A 22,103-nucleotide genomic window follows, 5' to 3' on the forward strand; every position below is an offset into this window, starting at 1 on the left:
CACCAATAAAAGACTAGCTTTCCATTTTAATACAAATGTTTTCAGCTTATTTACAAACCTCTCTCCTTCCAGAGGGGCAGATTAAAGTAATGGTGACCGCAGGCCTATGCTCGCCACAAAATGCTGGTGACTTCTCATCTCCAGTATATTCTTTGGCATAGTGAAGTACTAACCTGAAACAAATTGAAGAAGGTGTTTAAAAATCTCACCAAAGCCTTTGAGCTTTACTTGTACAAGGTGATGCTATAACTAGTTTAAAATAAAAGCACTTTGAAATTTAGAAAACAGGGCTCTTGACATGAAGACCAAGGAATTGTGAGAAAAAAACTTTATGAAAGACCACTGTTTTTTTTCTGATCTACAAAGTTAGCACAGTTCTTTCACTTTGCTAATTCTCTCTCCTTCAGAAAAGGTCAACTCCTTCCTGGAGTACAGTCCCATGGCCACCAGCTCTCTCATGCCATGCACAATAATGGCTTTATGAGTGAGTCTCAACAACGAGCACTGTCAGGATATTTGGATACACAACATCACAGCAGTGCGCAATCTGGCCCTCACCAATATCTCTCACACAAACTTTTGTTAAGAGTCACTGGATGCCCATCGGAAGTGGGCATTTTAGTCCATTTTCTCTGGAATGCTGAAGCCAAGTTTAGCATCTCTATTGTCCCTGCTGAGATCGGCTAACAGCATAGTCCTGATATTTAGCCTGCATTTCTTCTGGTTTGAATAATTCCGAAACTCACTGGATAAACTCACTAAAATCATTGGTGGGTTTAAAGTTAACTTTCCAACAGTTTACCCAACTTCTCAATAAAAATGCCAACACTGTAAATCAAAGCTATGGCTCGGACATAACAATGGGTAAAAATAATGAAGTTGTAGAAACCCTAGTGTTCCAAATTATGGCTTCTTGGATGTTCTACAACGTACAAATAGCGAAAAAGCAGACCAGGAGTCTGGGGAGGTGGGGGGTGCAAGAGAATGTGCGCATTCACACAAAAACACAGAAAGCAATGTTAAAAAACAGGGTGGAGGGGTTAAAAGTAGAGAGAAGAGGGTGAAGGGAAAAAAAGTGAGTAACTGGAAAGAAAAAGTATCAAGGAGGTAAAAGTCAAGATTGTATTGGCAATAGCCTGCGAAGACCAAAACGTAGTGAAATGTAATCTCAACAAGTGCATAATGAAGAATTCAGTTGGGGAAGGGTAATTTTCTTCACTGCAACATTAAAATACCGTAAAAACTAGAAACCTTGGGCAAACCTCACTGCATTTTTAGAAGCCGAGAACTCGCTGAGTACAGTGCTCAATATACAAATGCAAACCAAATTTCAGATGGTGATCGTGTTGTGTCCGGTCCTAAATTAAGTTTACAACATTCATTTATATACTGTGCTTGGTGTAATAAAAATTCCAAGGCATTCCACGGAAGCTGAATCAAAACAAATTTACTCAAGCGAGGAATGATATAGGCACTGGAGATCAAGATGCAGAATCAGTCTGGGTAGAAATAAGAAATAGCAAGGGAAAGACGACCCTGGTGGGAGCAATCTTATAGGTCCCCAAATAGTAGCTCCACAGTGGGGCACAGTATAAACCAGGAAATACTGGGGGCTTGTAAGAAAGATACAGCAATAATCATGGGTGATTTTAATGCGCATATAGACTGGACTAATCAACTTGGCAAGGGGAGCCTCAAGGGAGAGTTCATTGAATGTATTAGAGATTGTTTTTTGGAGCAATATGTTGTGGAACCAACCAGGAAGCAGGTTATTCTAGATTTGGTATTGTGTAATGAGGTGGGATTAATTAATGATCTCATAGTTAAGGATCCTCTAGGGAAGAGTGATCATAGCATGCTAGAATTTCAAATTCAGTTTGAGGGCGGAAAACTGGAGGCCCGCACTTGCGTTCTGGAGTTAAATAAAAGTAATTACTTAAGCATGAGGACAGATCTGGTCCTAGTGGACTGGGCTGGAAGACTGAAAGGTAGGATAGTTGATGAGCAGTGGCAGATGTTTGAGATATTCAAATCCTCCCAACTAAAATATATTCCAGAGAAGAAAGATTGTAAGAGGGGGGAAAAAACATCCATGGCTAAGCAAGGAAGTTAAGGGTAACAAAGACAAAAACTAAGGCATACCATATTGCAAACAGCAGTGGCAGGCTGGAAGATTGGGAAGCTTTTAAAGATCAACAAGGGGTTACTAAAAAAATAAAGAGTAAGGGCAAATTATGAAAGAAAACTAGCACAAAATAAAAACAGACGGCAAAAGCTTCTGTAAGTATATAAAAGGGAAGAGAGTAGCTAAAGTGAATGCTGGTCCTTTGGAGGATGAGACTGGGGAGTTAATGGTGGGGAACACAGAAAAGGCGGAGACACTACATCAGTATTTTGCCTCAGTTTTCACGGTGGAGGACACTAGTACCATCCCAATAGCAACAAGTAATGCAGAGGTTATAGGAAGGGAGGAACAACCACCACTAGGGAAAATGTACTGAGCAAACTATTGGGATTGAAGGCAGACAAATCCCCAGGGCCTGATGGCCTACATCCTAGGGTCTTAAAGGAAGTGGCAACAGAGAGACAGCAGATCCATTGGTGATAATATTCCAAAATTCCCTGGATGCGGGAAAGGTTCCAGTGGATTGGAAAAAAGTGAATATAACACCCTTATTCAAAAAAGGACAGAAGTAGAAAGTAGGAAACTATAGACCAGTTTAACATCTGTCATTGGGAAATTGTTAAAATCCATTATTAAGGAATTAATAACAGGACATTCAGAAAGTCAAAACGCAATCCAGAGTCAGCACGGTTTTATGAAGGGTAAATAGTGTTTGACCAATTTGCTAGAGTTCTTCGAAAATGTAACAAGTAAAATGGATAATGGGGATCCTGTAGATGTAGTATATCTGGACTTCCAGAAGGCATTTGATAAGGTGCCGCACAAAAGGTTAATACACAAGCTAAGATCACATGGGGTTAGAGGCAATTTATTAGCTTGGATAGAGGATTGGCTAACCAACAGAAAACAGAGTCGGGATAAATGGGTCCTTTTCTGGTTGGCAAGATGTAACTAGTGGGGTGCCAGAGGGTTCGGTCCTTGGGCCCCAACTATTTGCAATCTATATTAATGACTTGGATGCAGGGATAGAGAAGGTACTATAGCCAAATTTGCAGATTTATTCATTCTATTTAGAGCACTGAAACAGGCCCTTCGCCCACCGAGTCTGTGCCAACCAACAACTACCAATTTATACTAATCCGACATTAATCCCATATTCCCTACCACATACCCATCATTCTCCTACCACCTATCTACACTAGGGGTATACTAATCCTACATTAATCCCATATTTCCTACCACATCCCCACCATTCTCCTACCACCTACCTACACTAGGGACAATTTACAATGGCCAATTTACCTATCGACCTACAAGCCTTTGGCTGTGGGAGGAAACCAGAGCATCTGGCGGAAATCCACGCAGTCACAGGGAGAACTTGCAAACTCCGCACAGACAGTACCCAGAACTGAACCCGGGTCACTGGAGCTGTGAGGCTGCGGTGCTAACCACTGCGCCACTGTGCCGCCCATGACACCAGAATAGATGGGATAGTAAGTTGCAATAAAGAAATAAGAAATTTACAAATGGATATGGATAGGTTAGGTGAATGGGCCAAAATTTGGTAGATGAATTTTAACGTGGATAAGTGTCAGGTTATCCATATTGGTCAGAATAGAAAGGCAAATTATCTAAATGGAGAGAAACATCAGAGTGCTTCGGTGCAGAGGAATCTGGGTGTCCTCATGCATGAATTGCAGAAAACTAGTATGCAGGTAATAAGGAAGGCAAATGGAATTTTGGCATTTATTGCTAAAGGAATAGAGTAGGGAAGTTTGCTGCAACTGTGCAAGGCATTAGTGAGACCGCACCCGAGTATTGCGTACAGTTTTGGTCCCCTTACTTGAGAAAGGATGTAGTTGCATTGGAGGCAGTTCAGAGGAGGTTCACTAGATTGATTCCAGAAATGAGGGGTTTGTCTTATGAAGAAAGACTGAACAGTTTATGCCTTTACTCTCTGGAGTTTAGAAGAATGAGAGGAGATCAAATCGAGGTATATATGATGATTAAGGGGATTGATAAAGTAAACGTAGAGAGGATATTTCCTCTTGTGGGGCAATCTAGAACAAGAGGTCATAGTTTTAGGATAAGGGGTAGCAGATTTAAAACAGATATGAGGGGAAATTACTTCTCTCAAAGGGTCATGAGTCTGTGGAATTCAATACCCCAGAGTGTTGTGGACGCTGGGACATTGGGAGTAAATTTGAGGAGATAGACAGAATTTTAATTAGTAAATTGTTGAAGGGTTATGGAGAATGGGCAGGAAAATGGAGTTGAGGCCAAGAGGAGAACAGCCATGATCATGGTAAATGGCGGAGCAGGCTCGAAAGGCTGAATTGCTTACTCCTGCTCCTAATTCTTATGTTTTAACTTCAAACCTGTATTAGACATGCATTGGGTGAGATTTTGTGGCAGAAATAATGAGGGGGGTTGGCTAAGAACCTCCACTACCCAGAAAGACTATGGGGATTGCAAGCCCAATGTTTGCCACTGACCACATAAACCAGCCCACTTACACCTTTCATCCTGAACTGTGCAGTTCCAGGTTATCTGGCTCGGTACTGTAGATATCACTATAGAGTCTTTATTTTTCCCCAACAAACTACAGTCTGCGGAGAAAACATGAACAAGCTCTGCAGTAGTGCCTTCATTACTCTATCAGTAAGAGATAAAATTCTGTATTCCAAAGATACCAACTTCCATTAGCCAAGCTACTAGGATTGCTAGAGACAAACCGAGACACCTCTCTTGTCGGGGCTCTCCCCAGTGCTGGAGAAATCAACTGCTATTAATAGGCAGCCAGATTCTCTGGTTTCCCCAACAGCTGCAACATTGCAGTATTGCCAGTATTTTGGTGGAATGGCATTACATAGTCAGTCATTTGTGCATGGGAGGTGGCTTCAGCAGGTTTGAGTGGAGCTGGCGGGGTCCCGACACCAGGCAGAAAAGGCAATGGGAACCCTGCCTCGGCCAGAGACCCCTCACTGCACCCCCCACCACCACCCTTGGCTCTATTTAACAGTGCTCATGCAATTAATTGCCCGGCGATGGGATCCCAGTCCCTTTAAAGACAGAGATTCAATCTCCAAGAGCTGCGGGCAGCTTAGAAATATCAGCAGTGCCACCAGGAGCAGTGGCCACTGTGAGTACTATATGAGGCCTTGGAACCACGCTGAACATCTAGACCTCAGGTTAGTGAGGTGGGGTCACCAGGGCCAGTAAAGCAGACAGAGGCAAGGGGGGATGGGGGAGGGGGGGGGGGGGGGTGGGGGGAGAGGGGGGGGGGGAGGAAAGGGGGGGGCGGTGGTGTAGTATTCAGGGATGATGCTGCCCCCCCACCCCAGGAAGCCTCCTTGCTTTATTGGGTTTCCAGCAACAGCAGGAAGAGGCCCTTTACTGGCTAATAGGCCTCTTAAGGGATTCAACTGGCCTCTGGACAGAAAGGCTGCTGGCATTCTTTCCCATGCCCAACTTAATCAGGTGCGGCAGGAAGGCAAACAGGCACTCCGCCGCCACCACCCCCCCACCCCGCCTCAATTCTATGGGTCCCCTGCGCCTCCATGGAGCCCATTAAATCCAGACCACAGGGTGCAATCCTCAGCCAATTAAACAGCCTCAGATTTGCAACCCAATTGATCAGGCAGATAATTGGAGCAGTCCAAAGTTAATAGATTCCAAATTCTGTGTGCTTCTTTCTTGGCACTACCGCCTCTGTGTACACTGTTGTTGACATTTGGGAGGCAGAGACCTGTGTCTGAATATACTCACAATGAACATCTAAGCATGCATTCAGTTCCCAAATGTTTATGTAATTTCCTAGCCTCGTTCCAATATCAATTTCATATTTATTTCCACTTCTATTTGTAGACTTAAAGTGGACCCAGACAATCGAGACAATGTACATCATTCCAAAGACTTCAGAGAAAGGCAGAGTAATAGAAAATATGACTATTACATTAGGTTAACCACAAATTGTATTCAAAGATAAAATGCAACTTGGATTAGGAAAACTGCAAAGCAATGACCTGACTAAAAGTATATTAGAATTACATGAGAAAATTCAGGCTTCTAAAAAAAAAGATTATCCTCATGTCTTTTTGTAGTTGAAAGTCCAATATCTTACAAGAAATTCATCGATACATTTACGAACAAATACTGTAGTTCTCACTTCATCATACATGGCCTCAGATGGCTCACTGTTTAAAAAAGGTCTAATTATCAGAATTCAGATTACAATTGAAGTTTCTCACTAAATAGTTTCAATGTAATAGGGTAAAAACAGCTCCAAGTTTTTAAAAATATGTATCACATAAATGCAGGTAAACAAGGGTTGCATGGGAAATTCTGAAGATATGTTGCATACCTGTCTTTACCAACTAGTTTTAAAGCACCTGTTGGTTGGCCAACATCAAATGCAGTGGATCCTTTCAGTAAGCAGGCACTGCTGCCAGATTTACATGCGGAGGTCTTGTCTGAAGGAGCTGACAATTAAATAGGCAAGAGTATACTATTAAATCTAGCAGAACTGAAAACTCTACTGGCACTATATTACCTCATTTCAAAGTTACAAAGTATTGCAAAAGTATTTACAGCACAGAAATGGGCCATTCTGCCTAAGATGCATCAGTAGAAAAGCAAAATACAGTGAATGATGGAAATCAAATTGAAACAGAAAAAGCAGGAAATACTCAGGAGGTTAGGCAGCATCTGTGGAGCAAGAAATAATCAATATATCAGGTCTGAGACCTTACATTTCTAACTTTTCCCAGTTCTGATGAAATAGGTTTTAACAAGTGAGGGGGGAGGTGGGGGGGCGGGGAAACAACAAAAGGGAAGGTCTGTGATAGGGTGGAAGACAGAGACAAAAAGTTGCTGGTGCAAGGCCAAAGGGACAAGTAAAGAAACAAACAATGTGTCTAGAGGAGATATGAATGGCAGAATGATGAACAGCTACCATCTAAAAGCAAAGCAAGAGAAAAATGAGTGTAAAATCAAAACTTGCAAAGAAAAAGGAAACAAAAAACAGGAGCAGAGGTTACAGTCTGAAACTGTTGAACCCGGAAGGGTGTAATCCTAGCCTCATAGTCCCCCAACGTCAAACAGCCTGCTTCTACCTTCTTCCCAACATCCACAAACAGGACACACCTCGCTGAACTGATTTCATCCCATCTACATCCATGACTCTTACGATGTCCTCCATCACTTTAAACAGTTTCCAATTTCCTGGCCCTAACCATCTCATCTGCACCATGCATGTCGAATCTCTCCACACCGCCAAACCCACCAGCACAGTCTGAGGGCTCTCCGTTTCTTCCTTGAATGGAGGCCCAACCAGTCTCCACTTCACCACCCTCCTCTGCCTGGCTGAACTTGTTCTCACATTGAACTTCTCCTTCTCACTTCCTCCAAATAAAAATGTATTGCTATAGGTACACATTATGTCTGCCTTTTTGTGGGATATGTGGAACACACCTTGTTCCAGTCCTACTTGGGGCCCCTCCCTCACTCTTTGTCTGGTACATAGATGACGATCAGTGCAGTTTCCTTCTCTCGATCTGAACTGGAAAATTTCATCAACTTTGCTTTCAATTTCCAGCCTTCTCACCTTCGCATGATCCATCTATGACTCTTCCTTTCCTCGACTACTTGGTCTCCATTCTAGGAACAGGCTATCAACCAATATTCACTATAACCCCACCGATTCCCACAGCTCTCAACTACACTTCCTCACACACCGCTTCCTGTAAGCACTCCATTTCATTCTCCCAATTTCTCTGTCTCCAATGCATATATTCTGACGACAATGTGTTACATTATCATTTCAGTATAAGTTTGAAATTCAATTCAGCAGCATACATACAAAACAATTTTAAGGTTTGGCTTCCTCCCAAGGTACTGATGAGTCAAAATTGGTTTTGCATGTGCGATGTGAATACTAGATTTATTGAAATACTCAGAGCCTACAAATAATTACATTTCAAACTGAGAAAACACTATTTTGTATGATGAATTGATCTAAAACCACTGTGGGAAACTCAACACTTGGCTAGGCTTCGTCAGATTGTAAATTGACCTTCCAAGTTCTTGTGGGATTAAATGAATATGAAAGGTGTTATTTTGTTCAACTGCTGTCCTTCTGTGTAAGCTGTTATATAATAATTGCACAAATACCGATCATCTGCATCATATAATGCAACCTTCCATATCAGTGCTTTAATATCTTCCTTTTTATTCAATTGAGGATTCCTTCACTGTGGTTGACAGGGCCCTCGACCATGTCTGTCTAATTTCCCACACTTCTGTTCTCATCCCTTTGTCTCCCTCCCAGGAACAGGATAGGATTCTCCTTGTCCTCACCTTCCACCCTACCAACTCCCATATTAAACAGATCATCCTCTGCCATTTCCAGCACCTCCAGCATGACTCCACCACCAAACACATCTTCTCTCCCCTTTCAGCATTCTGAAGGGACCTGGTGCACTCAATCACCTCCAACAATCCTTATGCAAATACAAGAACTGCCCTTTCACCTCACCATCCAAGGCCCCAAAACATTCCTTGCAAGTGAAACAGTGACGTGTTACTTTTTATTTGTATTCGCTGCTCACAATGCAGTTTCCTCTTCATTGGGGAGACCAAATGCAGATCAGGTGACCGCTTTGTGGAACAACACTGTTCAGTCCACAAGCGTGACCCTGACCTTCTAGTCGCCTGTCATTTTAATTCACCTTAGTCTCATGTTGACCTCTCTTGGAACACTGCAGAAGGCCAAAGGCAATAAAGCTCAGTGTATGCTCCAAGTAACCGCATCTTGTCTTTTGATTAAGCACTTACAACCTTTCGGACTCACTGAGTTCAACAATTTTAGATCATAACCTCGGACAACACAGTTTCCTTTTGCTTTACAGGTTTTAGTTTTACACTCATTTTTCTCTAGTTTTAGCTTTCGGATATTAGTCATCATTTTGCTATTCACATCTCTTTTAGACACTACTTGTCCCATTACCACTCTCGTTGGCCCTACACCACCAATACCTGTCATTTCATCTCTCCTGTCTTTTGCCCTATCACAGATGTCCTTTTTGTTCTTTTTCCCCATCCTGCCCCCTTTCACTTGCTTAAAACCTATTACATTTCTAACTTTTCCAGTTCTGATGAAAGGTCATCAACCTGAAACGTTAATGCTGTTACACTCTCCACAGATGCTGCTTTGTTCTGTTGAGTATTTCCAGCGCTTGCAGATCCGTACCGGTGTTTATGCTCCACATAAGCCTCCTCCTCCTTTCCTTTATCTAACCCCATCAACATATCCTTCCATTCCCTTCTCCCTTATGTACTTATTTAACTACCCCTTAAATGCATCTATGCTATTCCCCTCAACAATTCCTTACAGTAGCAAGTTTCACATTCTATTCACTCTCTAGGTACAGAAGTTTCTCCTGAATGTCCTATTGGATTCATTAGTGATTATCTTTTATTTATGGCCCTTAGTTCTGGACTCATGCACAAGTGAAGACATCTTATGTCTATGCTATCAATCCCTTTTGTAATCTTACTGGGAGATGGTGGCATTGTAGTAAAGTCAATGAATTAGTAATCCAGAGGCCCAGGCGTTAGCCCTGGAGACACTCGTTCAAATATCATCCCAGCAGCTGGCAGAAGTTAAATTAAATTCATTGATAAAATCTGAAATTGAAAGTTAATGTCAGTAATGCTGCCATGAAACCATGGTCGATTGTTGTAAAAATCCATCTGGTTCACTAATGTCCTTTAGGGAAGGAAATCTGCCATCCTTACCTTGTCTCGTCAACACTTGACTCCAGACGCACAGCAATGTGGCTGACTCTTAATTGCTCTCTGAAATAGCCTAGCAAGCCACTCAGTTTTCAAGGACTATTATTAGGGATGGGCAACAAATGCTGACCTTGCCAGCGATTCCCCCATCTCATGAAATAAAAAAAAACTCACCTTAGTCTTCTCTATTCTAGAGAAAAAGAATCCCAGCCTGTTTCTGACAGGTATAACCTTTCAGTTCAGGTATAATTCTAGTACTTTTTTTGCACCTTCTCCAGTGCCTCTATCTTTTTTATAATATGGAGGCCAGAAAATTATACACAGTATTCATGTGTGGTCTAACCAAGGGTTGGTACATGTTTAACATAACTGATTTTCAATTCTATCCCTCTAGAAATAAACTCCAATGTCTTGTTTGCTTTAATAGCCTTATTAACCTGCATTACTTTTATTGATTTGTAAATCTGTACCCCAAGATCCCTCTGTTCCTCTACCCATTTGGACAATTTTACAAGGAGCATATAGCCTCCTTATTCTACCTACCAAAATGCACTACTTCACACTTAACATTGAAGCTCATTTGCCAATTATGCAGCTGTTCAAGTTTGATGATGTCTTACTGTATTTTGCAGCAGTCCTCACCTGTATTAACTATAGGCCCCAATTTGGTGTCATCTGCAAATTTTGAAACTGTACTTACATCTCCAGAGTCTAAATCATTTATGTGAATAGTGGACAATGGTTCCAGCGCCAATCCTTGTGGAACACCATTTCCCAGAATTTTTCAATCTGAGTAACTAACTTTAACCCCCTACTCACCGTTTTCTGTTTTGTCACCAGCTTGCTATCCATTCTGCTACTTGCCCCTGGCTCATGGTCCGGCCTTAGTCACAAGTCTACTATACCGCACTATATCAAAGGCTTTTTGGAATCCAAATATATTACTTCTACTAGATTACCCTTAGCCACCCTTTCTGTTATTTCTTCAGAAAATTCAGTAAGGTTGGTCAAGCATGACCTAATCTTTTGGAATCCATGCTGACTACTATATTTTCAGCTGCTAGATGCTTGTTTTGAATCTTTGAGTAAGGATTCCATTAGCTGTCCTACCAGCGTTAAGATAATTGGTCTTTAGAACAAGTTCAGGGAATAACCTCCTTTTTATATATAGGAATCACATCAGCTGGCACCAATCTGAGGGCACCTTTTCTAGTGTAATTTTATATTTCTGTATTTGTCTCTTTTCTATCTCTTCCCTAACTTTTAATATACATGGAAGCAATCATCCAGACCAGAGGTTCTATCCTATCAAAGTTTTATTAGTTCACCAATTATTTCCCTCCTTTCTATCTTAAATGGCTTTACATCTTTTTTGATTTCCCGAGAGACAGGAAGACCTAGTTTGACAGAAACTGCAATTAGTGGCAAAGTAAATGGGGTACAAAGTTCATAAACTTTATGTAAGCAGGAAAAATTCATTAATTGAAAATGAAAAGTTAACTGACCTATATCTCTACAAATGTTGATATAGAAATCATCATCCTCAGAAGAATCGACCAAATAGCCTCCCAACATCTTTATCAGTGGATTCAAATCACGTTTCTTCCCAACTTCATCAAAGACATAACAAGGAACCTTAAAAAAGTTAAGTGAACATTAGTAAACGGGTCTTTAAAGATGTAAGGACCATCTATGGAATATTTAGTGAACATGTGACAATTAGACTAATGAACAATACACATTAAAAAAAAACTAAAACTGCTGATTTGATGAATGTATGTTGTGTGCAGGAATCCTAATCAATCAGCTTTGCACATTGGGAAACTGAAGATGTAATTCCTGCATTTTTCCATCCATTAAAAGTAATGGATGTAAAATGAGGGGAGCAGGCCTGCAATTTTCTGACGTACATTCCCAATGAGTTTCCAAAAACTGGCCTTAATGTATTTTGAGCAAAATATTTTGGAAATTTCAAAATATTGTGGATAAAACATTTAAACGGCCTATTCACGTTGATTATTTAGAAGAGTCTGCTTTAAAACAGATAAAAATATACTAAAAATCATCAATAATCAGCTTTAAAGATCCACAGCTTCAAACTGCCAGCAATTCTGACAATCAAGTGAATACCTGTTCATGAACAGAATCACTGAGCAAATAGTCTGAGTAAAATAAGCAAGACCATTTTCTGAAGCATCAAATAAATCTCAAACATTTCCAGTTGTTCACCCGTAGTGTCACTCATGGGTCGAGCAAGTAATGGGACCGAAAGTCTGACAGGGTCACAATGGTGGCTTTTTAAGAAATTAAATACAATCAATCACTTGGGACCTTTAAAATTGGAGCACGGAAAGCATATAGGTCACAGTCCGAATGGAGAGAAACTGCTGCATAAAAGGTAGAGCTCTCCAGATCCGATTACATGGGAGGAAGCAGAGCACGTAGACTTGTTTGGAAGTTCTTCTAACTTGTTTCTACTGTGACCAACCGACTTACTATTGAGTATTGAGAACTACTTTTTTTTAATGCTCAGATTGTGTTTAATTATAATGGAGTGGAGAGAGAGGACGGAACACAGGAAATAGGAGCAGTAGGCCATTTGGCCCCTTAAGCCTACTCTGCCATTCAACTAGATCATGGTTGACCTTCTACCTCAACTCCATTTTCCTGCCCTTTCTCCATAACCCTTCAACCCTTTACTAATTAAAAATCTGTCTATCTCCTCAAATTTACGCAATGTCCCGGCATCCATTGCACTCTGGGGTAGTGAATTCCACAGATTCACAATCCTTTGAGAAGTAATTTCTCATCTGTTTTAAATCTGCTACCCCTTATCCTAAAACTATGACCTCTCGTTCTAGATTGCCCCACAAGAGGAAACATCTTCTCTACGCCTACTTTGTCAATCCCTTTAATCACCTTATATACCTCAATTAGACCTCCTCTCATTCTTCTAAACTCCAGAGAGTAAAGGTCTAAACTGCTCAATCTCCCTTCATAAGACAAGCCCCCCCACCCACCCCCCTCCAATCTCTGGAATCAATCTAGTGAAACTCCTCTGAATGCATCCAATGCAACTACATCCTTTCTCAAGTAAGTAGACCAAAACTGTACGCTATACTCCAGATGCGGTCTCACTAATGCCTTGTACAGTTGCAGCAACACTTCCCTACTTTTATACTCTATCCCTTTAGCAAGAAATGTCAAAATTCCATTTGCCTTCCTTATCACCTGCTGTACCGGCACACTAGTTTTCAGCAATTCATGTACACAGACACCCAGATTCCTCTGCACCGAAACACAGAAGTTTCTCTCCATTTACATAATTTGCCTTTCTATTCTTCCGAACAAAATGGATAACCTCACACTTATCCACGTTAAAATTCATCTGCCAAATTTTGGCCCATTTATCTAATCTATCAATATCCATTTGTAGATTTCTTATTTCTTTATTGCAACTTACTGTCCCACCTACTTTAGTGTCATCTGCAAATTTGGCTATAGTACCTTCTATCCCCGCATCCAAGTCATTTATATAGATTGTAAATAGTTGGGGCGGAGCCCTTAGAGCAGCAAGGCCGGAGGTATAAAAAAAGCACACCAAAACCTGTGTGGGAGAGAAACAGAGGGGAGCGGAGCCAGAACAGCCCGAGGAGCTGGGGGAAAACAAAAGAGAAGTAACAGAGTGGCGTCATATTGAACAGTGAGAGCAGAGAAACGGAAAGCAGCTGGGGTCAGTATTCAGGTAAGTCTTTAATTTAATTGAATCAACATAGAGCAAGACTTGATTGCCTTATAAGTATATAAACTAAAGACTAAAGCGGATTAAAAAAACTAAAAACCTATTGGAAATTTAAACAAATTAAAATCTAATTATATAAAATAGAGGTGCAGGACCAGGTGATGTGTTGTACCTGCATGATGTGGGAGCTGGTGGACTCCATTGTGGTTCCTGAATACATCTGTAGCAAGTGTTGGCTGCTCAAGGAACTACAGCTCAGAGTTGATGAGCTGGAGTCTGAGCTTCGGACACTACGACACATCAGGGAGGGGGAAGTGTTACCTGGACGCTGTGTTTCAGGAGACAGTCACACCCCTTAGATTAACTACCTTGAATTCGGCGAGTGTTCAGGGACAGGAGGGTGTGACTATGAATGAGGCAGGTAGAGGGATCCAAGAGGTAGTGCTGCAGAAGCCTCAGCCATTGTCCTAGTCCAACAGGTTCGAGATTCTTGCTCAGTGTGTGGACGAGAGCAGGGACTGTAGGGAGGATGAGCAAACTGACCACAGCACCGTGGTACAGGGAGCCATTCAAGTGGGGGGGTGGGGGGGGGGGGGGGGGGGGGAGAGGAAGAGAAATGTAGTCGTAATCGGGGATAGTATAGTTCGGGGCACACTGTTCTCTGTAGCCAGGATCGAGAGTTCTGAAGGCTCTGTTGCCTACCTGGTGCCAGGGTTCAGGATAGCTCTTCTGGGCTGTAGAGGAACTTGGAGTGGGAGGGGACAGATCCAGTTGTCGCGGTTCACGTAAGTACCAACGATATAGGTAGAACGAGAATAGAGGCTCTGCTAAGGGAATAAGAGCAGCTAGGGGCTAAATTAAAAAGCAAAACCAAAAGGTAATAATCTCTGCATTACTATCTGAGCCACGAGCAAATTGGCAAAGGGTCAATATGATTAAAGAGGTAAATGCATGGCTCAAAGATTGGTGTGGGAGAAATTGGTTCGAAATCGTGGGATGTTGGCATCAGGACTGGGGAAGGAGGGAGCTGTTCCGATGGGACAGGCTCCACTTGAATCATGCTAGGACCAGAGTCCTGGCGAATCGCATAACTAGGGCTGTAGATAGGGCTTTAAACTAAATAGTGGGGGGGGGGGGAGGAAAGGGTTCAGTGCATGGAAAAATAGGAATTAAAAGGAGAAGGCAGAAGCGCAGGTTAGTGGTGAGGCTGATTGTTACCAGAAAATAAAAGGAAGGGACAGAACATGTGAACATCATATTGCACCAAGGAACCATACAAGAGTAGGGAGATTTAATAGAACAAACTCAAAGGCTTTGTATCTGAATGCATGAAGCATTCGGAATAAAATAATTGAGTTCATAAGATCATAAGAACTAGGAGCAGGAGAAGGCCGTCCGGCCCCTCGAGCCTGCTCCGCCATTCAATAAGATCATGGCTGATCTTTTCGTGGACTTGTCCACTTACCCGCGCTCTCACCGTATCCCTTAATTCCTTTATTGTTCAAAAAGATATCTACATTAGCTTTAAAAACGTTTACTGAAGAAGCGTCAACTACTTCACTGGGCAAGGAATTCCATAGATTAACAACCCTCTGGGTGAAGAAGTTCCTTCTTAATTCAGTCCTAAATCTGCTCCCTCTAATCTTGAGGCTATGCCCTCTTGTCCTAGCTTCACCTGCCAGTGGAAACATCCTCTCTACTTGTATCTTATCTATTCCCTTTATAATTTTATATGTTTCTATAAGATCCCTCCTCATTCTGCTGAATTCCAATGAATATAATCCCAATCTACTCAGTCTCTCCTCATAAACCAACCCCCTCAACTCCGGAATCAACCTAATGAACCTCCTCTGCACCCTCTCCAGTGCCAGTATATCCTTTCTCAAGTAAGGAGACCAAAACTGCACACAGTACTCCAGGTGCGGCCTCACCAGTACCTTATACAGCTGCAACATAACCTCTCTGCTTTTAAACTCAATCCCTTTAGCAATGAAGGACAAAATTCCATTTGCCTTCCTAATTACTTGCTGTACCTGCAGACCAACCTTCTGCAATTCATGCACAAGGACACCCAGGTCCCTCTGCATAGCAGCATGCTGCAACTTTTTACCATTCAAGTAATAATCCTTTTTACTGTTACTCCTACCGAAATGAATGACTTCACATTTATTAACATTGTATTCCATCTGCCAGACCTTTGCCCACTCACTCAATGTATCTATGTTCCTCTGCAAAGTTTCACAGTCATCTACACACTTTGCTCTGCCACTCATCTTAGTGTCATCTGCAAACTTTGACACCCTACACGTGGTCCCCAACTCCAAATCATCTATATAAATTGTAAATAATTGCGGTCCCAACACCGATCCCTGAGGCACACCACTAGTGACTGATTGCCAACCAGAATAGCACTCATTTATCCCCACTCTCTGCTTCCTGTTAGTCAACCAATCCTCTATCCATGCTAATACTTTACCCCTGACGCCATGCATCCTTATCTTATTCAGCAGCCTCTTGTGCGGCACCTTGTCGAAGGCCTTTTGGAAATCTAGGTACACCACATCCACTGGGTCCCTATTGTCCACCTTGCTCGTAATGTCATCATAGAATTCCAAAAGATTTGTCAAGCATGACCTGCCCTTCATGAACCCATGCTGCGTCTGCCCAACGGGATAATTTCTATCGAGATGCCCTGCTATTTCTTCCTTGATAATAGACTCAAGCATCTTCCCCACTACAGAGGTTAAGCTAACCAGTCTATAATTCCCCATCTTTTGTCTACCTCCCTTTTTAAACAGTGGCGTCACATCTGCTGTTTTCCAATCTGCTGGGACCACCCCAGAGTTAACAGCGCAAATAGAGAAAAATGGGCATGATTTAGTGGTGATTACGGAGACGTGGTTGCAGGGAAACCAGGGTTGGGAATTGAATATCCAAGGGTACTCTGTACTTCGGAAGGATAGACAGGAAGGAAAAGGTGGTGGTGTAGCTTTGCTAGTGAAGTAAGAGATCAGTGCTGTAGTGAGAAACTATATAGGCACTGGAGATCAAGGCGTAGAATCAGTCTGGGTAGAAATAAGAAATAGCAAGGGAAGGAAGTCACTGGTGGGACTAATCTGTAGGTCCCCAAACAGTAGTTCCGCAGTGGGTCACAGTATAAACCAGGAAATACTGAGGGCTTGTAAGAAAAGGTATGGCAATAATCATGGGTGATTTTAATATGCATATAGACTGGATTAGTCAAATTGGCAAGAGTAACCTCGAGGGAGAGTTCATTGAATGTATTAGAGATTGTTTTTTGGAGCAATATGTTGTGGCACCAACCAGGGAGCAGGCTCTTCTAGATTTGGTGTTGTGTAATGAGGTGGGATTAATAAATGATCTCATTGTTAAGGATCCCTCCTCAGCATCCAAGGCTCCAAAACACACTTTCCAGGTGAAACAGCGATTTACCTATACTGTATTTGCTGCTCACCATCCGGTCTCCTCTACATTGGGGAGGCCAAATGCAGACTTGGAGATCACTTTGCGGAACACCTTCATTCAGTCCTGAAGTGCAACCCCGAGCTTCATGTCACTTATCATTTTAATTCTCCACCTTGCTCCTACTCTGACCTCTCTGTCCTTGGCCTGCTGCAGTGTTCCAATAAACTTCAACGTAAGCTTGAGGAAAAGCACTTAATCTTTCAACTCGGCACATTACAGCCTTCTGGACTCAATGTTGAGTTCAGCAATTTTAGATCGTAACCTCTGCCCCCATTTTGTTCCCTTTTTCTTTGCTTTTTTTCTCTCTCGCGTTTCTCTCCTTTTTCTTTGATACCAGCTGTTCATGATTATGCCATTCGCAGCTTCCTCTAGACGCACCTTTTGTTTCTTTTTGTTCTATTACCACTCCCTTTGGCCTTGCACAATCTCGTTATTTATTTGCTCCTGCCCTCCACTCTACCACAGACCTTCCCTTTTGCTCTTTTCCCCACCCTCCTTTCTTTCACTTGCTTAAAACCTGTTATATCTCTAACTTTTCCTAGTTCTGTGAAAGATCATGGACCTGAAACATTAACTCTTTCTCTCTCCACAGAAGCCATCTGATTTGATGAGTATTTCCAGTTTTTTACAGCCTTGTTGAAGATAAAGTGTGATATTTTCCACCCAATTCAAAGGGCTGAAAGCTCAGTTACAAGTATTCAACTTTGTAGCTTGGTAACAAAATCTGATCAATACTGGAACAAACGAGTTAGATGACTGGAAAATCTGGCAGAGTGAGAATTCTTTAAAAAAAACCTTTTATCACTGCCTGTTGCTTCAATGTTCTACAAAACCTATGTTTACTGAGTAACAGAGCACTGCAACTGTTTGGCAGGATATAGGTACACTTCTCTTGTTGCTGGGCCCCTTGCATTCCAAAGCCACACTGAGCAGTACACTGGAGGATGGCTGACTCCACATGGAAGTTCGCGTTACCACATCCAAGGGACATGGACAGGTGGTCAGTTCTCTGAAAAATCACAAGTGCAGCAGCACCACCTTAAGAGCTGGTAGCGCTAAGCACCTAGCTCCATTTTCATGCTGGAACACAGATCTACTGCAGCTGCACCTGGATGTTCTGCACAAATTCAAAATGTCCACTCATAACACCAATTCCAAACCTTTCACATCATTTTATTCCTAGTTAGCATCATGGTCCTGCATGTATAACAGACTGGTCAATACCTGTACCACCACATCTATTCAAGTGTACATATTTTGCAATGGACGATTGTGGGGGGTGGGGGTGGGAGAAGAATATGAACTACTGAATTCACGAGCATTGTGCACCCACAGAATGAGCCAAATATCCCACTCTCTATTTTTTGGAAATGATTCAAACTTTAGCTCCAAGACTATCTCACAGTGAATTAAAATGAAGTGATTAGTCTATGAATTAACACTCAATAGAGCAACAGCAGAATATGCTCTCCAAAATTCAAGTACAGAGTAGGTAACTGAAAATAACCGAATCCCTTTATTGATTCAAGTATTTTTAATAAAGTTATTTAAATACTTCATTTATTATGCCATCTTTCAGCATCTAATCAGAAAAGGGGATATGTTAGAATGTTGTAAGGGAAGATAAGAGGATTCCATTTAGAATCCAATGTTTTAAATACAATCACTCATTTTGCAAATTCAAAGAGTTTGCAATGTTTTTTTGACAAGAAAGGAGGGAAAAAGTAGCAAGCAATCTAAAAATAGATCAAAATATCAAGTTACTCTTCAGATACAGAACTGGAAGGTATAGTAAGCACCTCGGGAATACGTAAATAAAAAAGTCTACGTTTTTAAAAATACCCAGGATACAGGTATATTGCTCCTTTTGGAAGGCATTTAAGTTTCCACCAGGTGGCACACACCTACAGGGGGAATAAAAACCCACCAGCAACAACCAAGTGTTCCTCACTCCCAAAGGCTTTCTTAACTAACTTTCACATAATCCAAGTTCCATGTTGAGATTCAGTCGTCAGTTATTCATTACACCACAGTATGAACTTAAAATAAAAAACAGCGCCATTTCATTAGTTCACAAATACTCAAAAATATTGCTGCCAACTTAAAACAGAAAAGCAACATATTAAATTAAAATCACAAGTAATTAATGCCACTGTATGAACATTCTGGGAAGTATGTGTTTTACACAATGATCATTCACTCTCAGCAGTTATTTTCTTTATTCATTATAACCCCCTTGGAGATTTAAACTCAGATGGAGATTTTAACAATTCTAAATCAAACCAACCAATGTAGGGTATTTGCATTTACCTCTTTTATAGGGTTGAAGGTGCTCTTCTTGCAAGCTACAAAACTCTTCCATTCGAAGTAGTGCACACATTCAGAAGTTGCCACAAATTCGGGGCTACCCTGATTAAACAATTAAAATTAATTAGGATCAGAATCATCCCAACTGGCTGAATGATGTTTGCTGAAAAAGAAAGCTACTTTTTGGATCAAACAGTTTGATATACAAAGTGATATATGAGCAAATACTGAACACAAATTGATGTAATACCAGTAGAAACCTTAACTGTCAAACAGCTCTGATTAAGTGAATGCAGTATTCTCTAGAATACCTTTCAAAAAACCTCAAAAGCCCCATTTCCAACCAAGCTTTCAATCTCCCTCCATGGGCTCATGTCTTTTCCCTCAGCTATTCCCAGCTATTATCCGTCCTCTTGCTATAAAGCTATCTGGGACATTTACTATGTTAAAATAGCTATAAAAAAACAAATTTGCTGTTGCCAAATCATTTGCTTCAGAAGATTTACAGTCAAGACAAGTATTGAGATTTCTAATCATTTTCCAAAGGAAGCTCAGTACCAGATGGAGAATATTTCCCACTTTTCTTTTCCAAACACAGTATATAGTACAGTGCAAGTCTGGTCTGACTAAACACTCCCTATTGGACTAATGTAATCTTTTTCATCTTCCCCAGTCAAAACATTCTAATCGTCTCTGCATGAGGTTAGTTCTCAATTTTGTGCTGTGGACTCAGATCCAATAGAAATTGGTTCGTGACTGCAAAAACAATTTCATCACAACTGCAAAAGCAAAATACTGATGCTGGAAATATGACAAAAAACAGAAAATGCCGGACATACTCAGCAGGTCTGTCAGCATTTATGGAGAGAGAAAGAGTTAACGTTTTAGATCAGTGACCATGCATGGGTATGAAAGGTCACAGACCACACTGTTTCTCGCTCCACAGATGCTGCCAGATCTGCTGACTATTTCCAGCATTGTGATTTATTATATTAAAAACAATTTCATACTGGGCCATTACGTCCAGATGACATTCAACCTATCTGTCTTGGTTGAACATGCTGCAACCTGTACCCACTGCTTCAAATTGTGCAATCTCCTCCAATTGGTCATTAGAAATAGAAAAATATTGCACTTAAGATAGTGAAAGGTTATGTTTTGTTGCAAGTTTATTTCTAAACTTTACTACTCATTAGCTGATATTTGTCTCAGTACACTCATCTGGGCAGCACAAATTTTTGCACCAATCCAGTAATAAAAGGAAGATCTTTTTTTCATCTATTCATGGATATTTAAAGTCAGCCCTGACAAACTAGAGTAAATTGATCGTGTGAGATGAAATTTTACAAGAAAATGGCTGACGTCATACAGAGCTTCACATTTATGAAACTCTTCCTCAGACAGCACATGTTCTAGAATGCCTGCCAAAAATGCATAAAATCTGTCATATGAATCCTGCTTTGCTTTTACTTCAACACGAATTCAAAAGATTCAACTCTTACATAAATCTATATTAACAATGTTCAAATACCATTTTTATGTTGAGCAGCCTCTAAACTTCATCTGAAATATCAGGGGAAGGTGGGGGGCAGAATTTTGCAGCAGAATTTTTTTTTGCCATTGTGAAAGCTACTACAGTATAGAAAATGAACACCATTTGAACAGCAGCTCTGACCAGTTTGGTTAAAAACATATACAGGACACTGACATTATCTTTGAAAACCAAAGGTAATGTTCAAACAAGCCAGCCTCAACATCCTACTTAAATTCTGACCTAGGTTAAAAAACTGGTATGTAACGGTCATGTGAAGATGACACAGCAAACCACATACTCACCAAGGTTTTCCCACATAAGAAATTGATGCTGCTTTGGACCGTCTGAAGGGAGTTTGGTCTTGAACACTTCTGGGTAGTGTTGTACTCAAAATGATGCACACCCCCACTCCTTAAAGCAAAATCGCCTATATGAAGCAATAGACCACATTAACTGAACTAATTCATTCTTACAAACATATGTAGTTACTTTTGTAAATCTGCATTCACCTACCATCTTCAACACTGAAAAATTAATTTGGTAACCAATGCAAGGTTCAGCAAGGGGCCACCCATGTCTTAGGTCCCTTCCAAATGGAATATGCTGATTTATATGCACAATAAGGATGTTTACTAAAGACAGCCTTATGGTACATCTGGTGTGTATCCCAACTTACTTCATCTGGTACCTGGTTACTGCTTATGCAGTTCAAATTTAAAACAAAAGTCAGTTCACATTAAACAACTGTGAAGAAACAGCTCCTTTTATAGGACACAGCCAGAGATACTTATGGTAGAAAACAAAGATCACTTCACAGTCATGCAATTTCGGTCTGAACTCTCTAAAAAGGACAGGCAGTCCTTTGGGGTGTCCTAACGGGTCACTGCAGACCAGTTAGTAGCATCCATAACCCAACATAAAATTAATGAGCATTTAGAAATAGATGAACTAATTAAACACAAGCAACACATATTTGGCAAAAGCAAGTAATGTTTGGCAAGTGCAAGAGGTTTTCTGAATAACCAATTGGATAAAGGAAATGCTGACACAGTGCCTATGGAGTTTCAGAAACCATTTGGTAAGGTTTCACATAAATTCAGAGGTAGGTTATAAGA

At 41.1% G+C, this 22,103-nt stretch overlaps 1 protein-coding gene across 1 annotated transcript in view; it reads right to left on the minus strand.

The window, feature by feature from the left end:
• Window positions 1–22,103, minus strand: part of igf2r (insulin-like growth factor 2 receptor) — a 254,891-nt gene that overhangs the window by 177,320 nt on the left and 55,468 nt on the right. The window contains exons 3-7 of the mRNA XM_068044624.1: window positions 21,291–21,415; window positions 19,458–19,556; window positions 11,425–11,554; window positions 6,489–6,606; window positions 59–173 (exon numbers count right to left, since the gene is read on the minus strand). Of these exons, the coding sequence (XP_067900725.1) occupies window positions 59–173; window positions 6,489–6,606; window positions 11,425–11,554; window positions 19,458–19,556; window positions 21,291–21,415 (587 nt within the window). The remainder of the gene's footprint in view (window positions 1–58; window positions 174–6,488; window positions 6,607–11,424; window positions 11,555–19,457; window positions 19,557–21,290; window positions 21,416–22,103) is intronic.

This window comes from Heterodontus francisci, chromosome 13, assembly GCF_036365525.1.
Source record: "Heterodontus francisci isolate sHetFra1 chromosome 13, sHetFra1.hap1, whole genome shotgun sequence".
NCBI classification, from domain to species: Eukaryota; Metazoa; Chordata; class Chondrichthyes; order Heterodontiformes; family Heterodontidae; genus Heterodontus; species Heterodontus francisci.